This window comes from Sinocyclocheilus anshuiensis, unplaced genomic scaffold (genome assembly GCF_001515605.1).
Source record: "Sinocyclocheilus anshuiensis isolate Anshui unplaced genomic scaffold, SAMN03320099.WGS_v1.1 scaffold1126, whole genome shotgun sequence".
Taxonomy (NCBI): Eukaryota; Metazoa; Chordata; class Actinopteri; order Cypriniformes; family Cyprinidae; genus Sinocyclocheilus; species Sinocyclocheilus anshuiensis.
Window position 1 is genome coordinate 599073 of NW_015537997.1, and position 11547 is coordinate 610619.

The window sequence follows — 11547 nt, forward strand, 5'->3', positions numbered from 1 at the left end:
AAATTAAATTTTTGGGTGAACTTTTGTGCAGTACATTACATTTTGACAATGTGGAAATTACATGTAATTGATTTATAAGATTCTAACTAGCAATACTCAAATACTATGAATTCGTGTAATATATTTATAAATAAATAAAGTTTTTATTATATTGTTGCACACAGGGTGTGTGAGCTGGAAGAGTTGGGCGAGTTGTCCCCCTGCTGGGAGAATCTAAGGAGACAGATCATCACTCAGTACCAGACTATCATCCTCACCTATCAGGAGACTCTCAGTAATTTACATGAATACAAGGGTAAGTGTTGTGGCACCTGCTCAACCAGGAAGAGGAAGTGAGAGCACTATAATTAAAGGTGATTTCAATATTGTATTTATTTGATTCTTCTCACCTACTATCTGGCAGGTCCTTCCTTCAAATCTAGCACTCTGAAAGGAGAGAAAAAACTAGAGTTTATACCTACAAACCTCCACGTTCAGAGGATGAGAGTGCAGGGCGAGTCCGGTTACGGTGAGATATCTATGGTCAATATTTGCATCTCAACACTAAAATTCATCATTAGTTTGTCGAAATAGGTTGGTCTTCACGTAATGTACATCTCTGAACAGATCGCACATATGACGTGGTGACCACAGGGGCCCCTGCGGCACATCATCAGGGCTTTAAGGGCAGTGGATTGAGGAAACTCATTCAGAAATTTGATGAAGCCAAAAAGCAGTAAGACCTTTTATTAAAAAATTAGTGAACAAAATGAAGTTTTTGTGTTGCTTTGCTAGGTTTCTTGGCTTTTCTTAATTCTTTTTTTATTCTTTTTTTTTATTATTACTGTGTTATTCTTGTAGTAAGAGGTATGGAAGCTTATTTTCACCACAAAATAAAAAATTAAAAAAGATAATTGGGATTTTTTTCTCACAATTCAGACTTTTTATCTTAGAATTGTAAATTGTAAGAATTGTAAAAATTATATCATGCAGTTGTGAGTTATAGACTCACAATACTTTTCTTCTCAGAATTGCACATCTCAATTCTGAAAATCATAATTGCAGAAAAATCATAAAAGTCAGAATTGTGAGATATAAACTCAGAATTGCAAGATATATTTTATTAAATATTATTAATTTTTTTTATTATGTTGCAGAAATAATGTTCCATAGGGCTGAACTTTTTATATATATTAAAATATTATTTCACATTTATCTCATGACTGCGAACTGTAATCAGTTGATTTTATGTTGTTTGCTTTCCGATCAGTTCGTATGAGGGTGAAGGGTGAGTTTCAGGGTTGTTTTCCAGTAATTTTCATATGTGGTGGTGTTTCATCTTGTTTATGATCGGTCAGCGTCGAGTCCTTTACTTCACTTCCATTAAATGTGAATGATCTTTCTTGTTTGCACCAACATTTGTGTTTTCGAAGATGATGTATTAGCACAAAACTGCTCTCCCACTCCATCCAATTATGTGCACTTGGCATTTGTGTACGTTTTCTGTGTGTGCTTGTATATCACGCCATCTCATTTGCAGAATAGTCCACTTGATCACAGCTTGTGCAGCTGAACAAGTAATAACAAATGGGGAATTGGAGAATGTGCTGTTGTTTTGTTTTTAATGATCTGTCTCGTTTCAGTGCCGGGGAGTCAGCTCCACTTTCTATGCGGTACCAGCCACAGGATGTGTTGAAAGCTAAAGAAATCATTTCCCACATCAACACTCTCAAGACGCAGGTCAGCTACTACACTGAGCGGCTGTCCCGCGCTGCCAAAGAACGCTCAACCAATGCACTGGAAAGGACCCTTGCTATCCTCACAGACAAGGTGAGAGGATTTGCATGAACCATTTACAGTCTGTTCACTAACCATCTAATGCATATTTCACACAAAACTGGCAAGAGCTGGCTGAAATCCACAGTCCATTCTGATTGGCAAACAGTACAACTCTTTTAAAGATATTCTGAGTTTTGCTTGAGGCACTTAAACTAGCAATTAGACTAGTTATCAGCAAGCAGAGCTATATATTTTCCATTGTTTATGTCTGAAATAACTTGAATTTATTACTATTGGAAATATAGAAATTCTGAGCACAACTTCTAAACCCATTCTGCACTACTATTCTGGGTTTTCTGTATGACCATTCACAGAGACTACAACACATTAACATTTTTATGTACAATTTAATAAAAAAAATACAATTTAAAATTTTAAAATATCAAATTATTTTAATAAAATAATTTAATTGTATTATTATAAATGTAATTATATATTATTACAATTCTGTTTTTTTTTTGTTTTTTTTTTACAGTTTTATAACTCTATATCTGTTTAATTTTATTTTAATATAGTATTATAATTCTATACATTATTATAATTTCTATTTAATGTTGTAGTTTTATAAAAAAATATATATTATTATAACTATTATTTAATTTTGTATTACCTTAAATTCTCTATATTATTATAACTCTATTATTGTGGTATGATATATTTCAGATTAATTATCCCCTAAATGGCACATAAAACAAAACCAACTTTTTTGGATTACTTTTATATGATAATCAGATGGTCTCTTCCTGTCCGAGTGGGCGGTCCTTCTTAAGTCATTAACAAACATTTTATAATGCTTAACAGATCAGTAGTTCTTGTGCATTTGAATATGAACATTTATGAATCACCACTAATCAAAGTTTCATCAAAATTCTAATGAACTGAATGTTTATCAATATTTTTGACCCTTTTTTTTTTAAACATCAGGTAATATAATACGTTTTGTAAATATTATGGACCCTTTTCCATTTCCACAGTTGTTAACATCATAAACCTAGGGGTGGTTTTTATATTTATTTATATTTATTTCTTTTAATGTAATGCACATTTATAACACTATAGTTAGCTTTGGAAAGTCATAGAAATGCTATTTTTGGAGCGAATGACAAGGCAAAAAATATATTTGTTGTAGTTTCCATTTACCATTTACTATTTACAGTTGCTTCTGAGAACCCCAGGAATGTGAAAAGGGTTCATTAATGAAAGCTATTACAAGGTGTTTCTCATGCTCAACATATCCAGCAAGTAAAAGCTTTTGAGATCCACTTAATGAGTAAGTGCAATCTCTGTGTCTCTCTCAGACGCGGCAGCTGGTGACAGTGTGTGACAGTAAGCTGCTAACTACAGCTATCCAGGCACTGAGTGCTGCACGCCCAGAGTTCATTGCCTCCAGAGGCTCTCTGTCCACCCATGACACTGAGCGTGTGGTCCTGAGGAACGACCAGGGCTCTCCACAGGCCAAATGGAGCGGGAAAGGGAACAGAGCATCCATGAACCTAAACTGGCAGGAGGAGGAGTGGGTAAGATTCAGAGACTGACATTATTTTCTCATGATTTAGAAATACTGCAGAATCTGAAATATTTCCTCTGTTTCTGCTTCAGGAAAAGATCTGGCTTAATGTGGATAAGAGTCTGGAGTGTGTGATCCGCTGTGTGGACAGGCTGCTGTCGAGAGAGCGCTCGCAGAGCAACAGCAGTGAAGACGTCTTCCTGTCTGACCAGCAGGCCGACACCAGCAAGAGAGGTAGCCAGGGCAATGCATTCTGGATCAACCCTGGTGACGGTTTCTCCACCCCCCTGACCTCATCACACCCTCTTTCAGCTCAGTCCTCTTCACCATTGTTACCAGCATCCTCATCATCCTTACTGAACCCTGCATGTCCATCCAGTCCTAACACACTCTCCTGTAGGTTCCACCCTGTGTTAAGTTCTGTTTTGATTCCTTTTAAAACTGCTCAAATAGCACAGATGCTTTCAGTTTTACATCCTCTTTTAGTGGCACAAGTGATGATTCTGCACTCCATTGAAAATCAGATGTGGCACATTCCTACTTGATATCTCTGATTTCAACCATCAAGGAGACCTTTGTGAAAAACAAGTACTCTTTAGCATACTTTTGAAAAGAGTACTTATTATGGAAAAAATATACTTAAAAAAAATATACTTAAGTGTGAACTGAATGTAATGTTTTTGGACACTTAATTGCATGTTTACTGCAATTGAATGAAAATATAGTGTACGTTTTTATTTAAAAAGTGGTCTTTTATTTCATTCAAATAGTATGATCTGCTAGTATGAGTTTTTAAAAAGGTAACACTTTATTTTAAGGACGAGTTCTCACTATTAACTTGTTTCTTAATAGCATGCATAATTACTTGCATATTGGCTGTTTAGTAGTACTTATAAAGCACATATTAATGCTTTATTCTGCATGACCATATTCTACATCCCTTAACCCGACTCAATACCTAAACTTAACAACTACCTTACTAACTATTAATAAGCACCAAGTTAGGAGTTTGAGGGAAAACTCTTGAATTAAGAGTTACTGAATATGTGTTCCCTAATCTAAAGTGTTACCTTTAAAGATACATTTTTAAGATTTGAAGTACACTGCAAATGCACATTGAATACAATTAAGCACACTTCTTTTTCACAAGGGGTTTCACTGCCAGATACTCAAGATAAAGAGTTGAGTAGAATGCAACAAAATGCCTGGTTGTAGTTGCTTATGTTTTGATATGCATGTATATGCTAACAAACCAAACATTACATCACAAGATTTCATAAACAGTTGTCAGATCTACTCTACTTTTGGCTTTCTTATGGATTAATATAATATTAAATAATTATATAAAAGTAATTCGTATTACCACGGTTGTCTTTAACAACACTTATTCTCTCTCTGTCCTGCTTTAGATGGTAGTCCCAGTGTTCAAGGCTCATCTCTTGGTAAGCCTGTCACTTCAAACTGTTTGTACCAGTTGCAGCTACATATATGTGGGCTGTCCAGTTTTTTTCAGCTGTCTGTATTTACGGCTCTAGGTGAATGGAGTGAAGCTCTGTATCCCCTCCTGACCACTCTGAATGAGTGTGTAGCAATGATGAGCGACAAAGCCAAGAAGTCCATGGTGTTTCTATTGATGCAAGACAGCGCTCCCACTATCGCCATGAGTTTGTCACTACAGTACCGCAGAGATGTGGTTTTCTGTCAGACAGTTAGTACAAACTATTCTATAGAGATCTATATAGCATCATTTTATTGTGAATGGGTTATAACCAGGCACATGTACAAAAAGTATTTTAAGATTGGAAATGTATTTTCCTGCCACTTACATTACATTTTCTATATATTTTGTAATGTATTAAACCAGTAACACTTTACAGTAAGGTCTCATTTGTTAATGCATTAGTTGGCATAAACTATGTGCAATATATTTTTACAGTATTTATTATTAACCTTTGTTAATGTTGGTTAATAAAAATACACATTTTCATTGTTTGTTCATGTTAGTTTCTCAGTGCATGTTAACAGATAAACCTTTTGAAATGTTTTACTAAATATAGAAATTAACATTAACTAAGATTAATACACGTTGAACAACTATTGTTCATTGTTAGTTTATGTTAACTAATGTAGTTAACTAACAAATTAAACCAAATTATATATTAAAAAAGGTTTAAACACAATATATTTTACATTTGAAAAATATATTAAAAAAAATGCCATATTGATGTTCATCCCATAATGCATCAGTTTCACCAGGCTTGGTATTTTTATTTTTTTTGTATCGAAAATGGTTCTACTTTCAGAGTACTCTACAAAACTCTTTAATAATGCAATCCAGGCATTTTAATAATGCAATGCTGCATTTTCCAGTGTATAGACATTTCCCTAGCAGACTGTAAATTATATTTTCATATCCATTTTAATAATGTACATATTTCTTTGTAGCTGACAGCCCTGATCTGTGGGTTTGTGATAAAGCTGAGGAACTGTCTAAGTGGCAGTGGCTTCCTCAGACAACTCCACACTATCGGCTTACTGGTCCAGTTTGAGGGGCTCCTGAGCACCTACGGTAAACATACAAACACATTTCAATTCAGCTTGCACATTCAACTTATTTATATAAGGTGGTAAAACTATTATTTTTTTCATTTTAAAGGGGAGGAACTCGCCATGCTGGAAGACATGAGTGTAGGCGTCATGGACCTCCGGAATGTCACCTTTAAAGTGACCCAGGCGACCTCCAGCTTCAGCCCCGACATGCTGCCTGTCATCACGGGCAACAGAGATGGGTTTAACGTGCGAGTTCCTTTACCGGGGGTGATGTTTGATGTGTTGCCACGGGAGATCCAAAATGGGATGCTGCTGCGAGTTCAACCAGTATTATTCAATGTAGGAATCAATGAGCAACAAACGCTAGCGGAAAAGTAAGTGTATGAATTAAATATACTTTCTGTTTCTTTGTGTGGACAGATTTAAACACATTGGGTCTCGTCCACTAATAACTGCATGGATTATCAGTATTTATACGCACAGGAGAACTTCTCACAACCAATGTCAACCTAATTCACAGCACATGCATATAAGCACATGAATTCATTCTTAATCTCATTCTAATTTTAGTGAATTTGTAGTATTCTAAATGAGCTATTGCATGCTTAAGGTTAGTTATTTGCATAAAGCACGCCCAGACTATCTCTAGGGCTTTCCGCACAACTTTTTCTTTACAGCCTTTCGTCACTCTCAGCAAACATATGACGCTCTCTAAATACACGCTGTCGCATGTGCAGCAAGATTCTCGAGCAATGCAAAGTTTGCCATTTTTAAAAAAACAGTTAGACGCAGATTACAGAGATCTCATTAGCCAGCTATAGCTACACATGTGAATTTGTGTTTTTATGAGAGGAACGTCACAGCTTGAGTTATAATGCAGCTTTTCTTACTCTTTCATTGTATAAAATTAAATACATAGTTTAAGGATGAAATATCTATGAATAAAATTTGATCTTAATGCGATTATAAGGTCACCCAGAGTATGTGAATTTTGCATATGGAAGGTTTAAGTTGTTCCTTTTTTCATAAACTTTGAATGCAGATTTAATGCACACTGTGTGTGTGTGTATGCGAGTATAAGGTCACCCAGAGTATGTGAATTTTGCATATGGAAGGTTTAAGTTGTTCCTTTTTTCATAAACTTTGTATGCAGATTTAATGCACACTGTGTGTGTGTGTGTGTGTGTGTGTGTGTGTATGTATCTACTTAACCATATTTTGGGGACAAATTTGTACCCAAAAGTGAGCTAAACCTGACAAAATCTCCAAAAACCTCCCTTTGGGGACGTCCTCATTTGTAAAACTGGTATAAAAATAAAGTAAACAGTTTTTTTTTTAATTGTAAAAATGCAGAAAGTTTCCTGTAAGGGGTAGGTTTAGGTGTAGGGTTGGTGTAGGGCAATAGAATATACGGTCTGTACAGTAGAAAAACCATTACGCCTATGGAATGTCCCCATTTAGATAGCTAAGTAAACGTGTGTGTGTGTGTGTGTGTGTGCATGCTTAGTGAATTAGACCCAATATTTTGCCTCTTCAGTTATTCATACAGTGTAATTCATTGGACTGTCAATATACAATATACAGTTTAGTATTCAAATTAATTTTGCATTACCCTTTAGGTTTGGAGACACATCGCTGCAGGAAGTAGTGAATATGGAGAGTCTAGCTCGTCTTACCTCCTATTATGACCAGTTTAAAGAAGTGCTGCCTGAAGACTGTGAGTCCTGAACACTCTCCTATACTGCTCATGAAAGAAAGTTAGTAGATGGTTTATGTCAGTCCTAACCAGTTGAATGACTCTATGCGTAGGTCTGCCCCGCTCTCGCAGTCAGAACTGTGTGCCTGAGCTACTCAAGTTCCTCAGTCAAAATGTTAATGCCAGGAAGAGCAAGAATGTGGACATCCTGTTGCAGGCAGCAGAGGTACAGTGGTCTAACATTATTATTACATTCTCTTGTGTCTGAAACATGGGAAATCATAATTCAGAGCTACGATCTGATTACAAAATAATGGCACTAGTGAACTCCTAGAAATAGTCTTGAGTGTACATTACCAGGATGAAATCGTTCTCACTTGTTATGTCAGGTTTGTCGGCGTCTGAATGGTGTGCGTGTGACCAGCTGCAAGAGTGCAAAGGATCGTACGGCCATGTCGGTGACCCTGGAGCAATGTCAAATCCTCCAGCAAGAGCACTGCATGGCCCCGCAGGTCTTCACACAGGCTTTGGACTGTATGCGCAGGTGAGACAACATTTGCAGTTAGGAATCATTCATTCACACATTAAGGCCCGTTCACACCAAGCATGATAACTATAATGACAGTGACAATACTCTCGAGTCTTAATTCATGTTTTCACAATTTAAGGCCTTAACAGGTCCTAAATTGGAGCGCAAAATCTTAAATTCATAGAGTCATGGCAATTAATACATGAACTGTTTTTTTCTAATACCAATATCTAAACATCTTTAAATCAACCTACATTTACTTGAGATGCCAACTGAAGATATGAAGTCTTGTTTTCTGAGAAATTTAACAAATTTAATGTGTTTATGCTTAAAACAAGAACAAATATCTGTCAGTGGGATATAAAACCTGTTTTCTGTATTATTAAGTAGATTTTTCCAAGCCCACTGGCAGATATTTGTTCTTGTCTTAACCATAAACTCACTTCATTTTGATCAGTTTCTCATAAAACAAGACTTTGATTTTTCCAAGCCCACTGGCAGATATTTGTTCTTGTCTTAACCATAAACTCACTTCATTTTGATCGGTTTCTCATAAAACAAGACTTCTTGTGTAATTTTGCTTCTCAAATAATGTATCTTGAATTATGAATTCTTGGACATTTGTACTGGAAAACAAGACAAATTAAGGTACATTAAAAGTTATCTATCTATCTATATATCTATCTATCTATCATCATCTGTCTATCTTTCTTTTTGTTAAATGAATTTAAAAGTAATGGAGATCTATTGGAAGTTATATTTTCAAACTTTGAAGCGTTGCTATTACAAGTCATTTACATGTAGAGACCTGTCCTATTGTGTTCAATTTAATTTATTCCTTCATTTTTTTTTTTTACTTGGTCTTAAAAATCTTACATTTACCTTCATAAAACCTACAGAAACTCTGTGAAGATATAGTTTTAAAAACAGAGGAACGAAATCATTGGAATCACTTCCAGAACGAATTTTTTTCTATCTGATGAACAGTAAAAACATTTGACAGCCATTCAGAATCCACCCTACTGGATCATTTAAAGTGGCAAACTGCAGTGCGTGCTTATAATAAACAGAACGATATCATGCGTTGGTGTGGACACTAATATAGTCATCGTTATAGTTGTTGTTTTTGGTGTGTGAATGGCCTTTTCTTTCTCTCAATCACCTCTCTGTTCCACAGCGAGGGCTGCAGGCGAGAAAACACCATGAAAAACGTAGGCAGCCGCAAATACGCTTTCAACTCCCTCCAGCTGAAGACTTTCCCTAAACAGTACAGACCACCGGAGGGCACCTTCGGGAAAGTGGAAACTTGAACTGAAAGCAGTCCACTCTTCTGGCCCATCGTGACTAGAACTGCATGTTTCTTCTCATTCGGTTTACTTTATCACCACATATCTGAAGGAAATTTTTATTATGCACAGTCATGCTGAAATACGCTCTGGTTATTATCCAGATGACAAGGTACATATTTTTAGATCCCAAACCTCTTGGCTCTGAGAAGAAAGGAGATAGGGAAAGAAAATCACTTGAAGGTAAATGAGTAGCTTGCTTGGTTGTTGCACTGAAAGCAGGTAAGAAGGCCTGTTTGACTCTTAATACTTAAAAAGACAAAAAAAAAAACAAGACTGATTTCATTTAGCAGAGAATTTCCCAAATAATCCCAAAGCATCTAATTCATTCCATCTATGTTTATTAAGTTAATAAGTACATTTAAAAATACTTTCCAGAACCACACTTGGTCTTTGTACTAACATACAAAGTTTAAAACTATCGGCACTGAAGCAAAGCTGTTTCATCATCCTTTAGATTGTATTTAAAGTTCAGTAGGTTATAGGTAACGTGGATGTGCTGTGATATAGTAGATGATTTGTTCCCAAAGTCATCCAGTTTTAAGATTTATAAGGAAAAGCTGTTAAGTTAGAGAATCCGTATATGCACCTCATCGTTCATCCTCACTTCATGTAAAGTATACGCAATACTAGCTGCCTTAAGAGAGTCCACCATTGCAAACACCTGTGTTAAGATAAATATGTAGATATTTCTAATCTGTGTATGACTATTTGTGATGTGGCAGATATGTTTTATTTATTTACCGTAAGACTCTCTCTTTACTAAAGTGTTAGTGCTTTAATGCAGACCTTTACCCTCCTGACTGTGCATTGTACGGGTTGTAGAGTTTAAGAGGACAAGCTTCCTCATGCTGTTGCCAAGCACAGCTAGTCTCTGTACAGTGAGCATACTGTGTGAATATACATTCTTTGTAAGGAAATATGGGAGAAGACACTATTGATATGTTCATTGACTCTTTGTATATGTTTTAATTTAAAGTTTCTTTATAGGACATTTATATCGGTTGAATGTCAGTACTGATCTAACAAAAGGAGCACTGCTGCAGCTGGTCCTAAAATGTGAAGAATATTTCCTACAATCTTTTGTTTTCATAAAGCAGAGATTTAGACTATTATTATAATAGTTATACGAAAACCATAATAGGCGTTGCATCATAAAAGACCAAGACTAACTCTACATGTAATGACTGTCAGCCTTTGTCTCTGCACAAATAAATGCACAAATCGTCTGTAATTTCTGGTTTGTATATTGCAAGATTGAACAACTGAAAGCTTATATTTGCAACTTGGGAGACAAGAGCATGGGACTTTAGCTCTGCTGAAATTATTATTATTTAAAATTCTTTAAAAACCAGATGCACTGCATGGAAGGTAGGCTACAATTGTTAAGTTTACACTTATTATTTTTAATAAATGTACATGTAATTATTTTACCACTTGGTAAAAATCATTTTATTTTCATTGTCATGCAAGAGTTTATCCTCTATTGTAAGTGCAAAAGCACTGCTATGTTGTAAGAGCATGCTGCCCTATTGGTCTTTCAGTGTTTTTATTTTTTAATGTACGTTCAAATACCTGCTGTACAAAATGCCTCTCTCTTTCCTCCAATCATACAGCTTTAAAATTAAAATTACAAACCAGATTAAACTTCAAGCTACTATATTGCTTTGTTCATGACTGTGTTCATATACATAGATACAGGGCTATGACCATTACTAATTATATAAATAATATTTATTTGTTTACTTTTTTAAAAATTATGCATTAAAGTGTTTAGTATAGGCCCTACATCATCTGCTGGGATCTGGGAATTTGCTGGGCGTTTCCCATTATGATTATTAAGTCCAAACTTCTCAAAACTTGAGAACAAGTCATTCTGAGGAAACATTCTTAGTTTCATGACTTCAGAAAATAATTAAAACAAAAAATAAATAATAAAAAAAACACGCAAGCATATCGCGCCAATTAACATTGATCTTGTACACCAGAAAGAAGTTGAATGTATTATCAATATACAAAAACACAAAAGCTGAGAGTATTGAAGTGTTTACTTTGTTGTAGTTTAGTTGTACAAAACTTTGCACGTTAGAGTTTAAACTAC

General features: G+C 35.4%; 1 protein-coding gene across 3 annotated transcripts in view; it reads left to right on the forward strand.

Moving 5' to 3' along the window:
• The window catches only part of LOC107676472 (type I inositol 3,4-bisphosphate 4-phosphatase-like), a 35346-nt gene extending 24149 nt beyond the window's left edge, over window positions 1-11197 (forward strand). Inside the window, exons 10-24 of one of the 3 annotated variants that reach the window (XM_016471026.1) lie at window positions 165-295; window positions 404-508; window positions 607-715; window positions 1250-1267; window positions 1623-1809; window positions 3117-3335; window positions 3418-3721; window positions 4735-4767; window positions 4861-5033; window positions 5771-5894; window positions 5982-6249; window positions 7495-7592; window positions 7685-7797; window positions 7961-8115; window positions 9278-11197. In XM_016471026.1, coding sequence (XP_016326512.1) covers window positions 165-295; window positions 404-508; window positions 607-715; window positions 1250-1267; window positions 1623-1809; window positions 3117-3335; window positions 3418-3721; window positions 4735-4767; window positions 4861-5033; window positions 5771-5894; window positions 5982-6249; window positions 7495-7592; window positions 7685-7797; window positions 7961-8115; window positions 9278-9410 — 2170 coding nt within the window. In that variant the 3' untranslated portion in view covers window positions 9411-11197. The remainder of the gene's footprint in view (window positions 1-164; window positions 296-403; window positions 509-606; window positions 716-1249; window positions 1268-1622; window positions 1810-3116; window positions 3336-3417; window positions 3722-4734; window positions 4768-4860; window positions 5034-5770; window positions 5895-5981; window positions 6250-7494; window positions 7593-7684; window positions 7798-7960; window positions 8116-9277) is intronic. The other 2 variants (XM_016471041.1, XM_016471033.1) reach the window with 2 other exon arrangements.
• The last annotated feature ends 350 nt before the right edge of the window (window positions 11198-11547 follow it).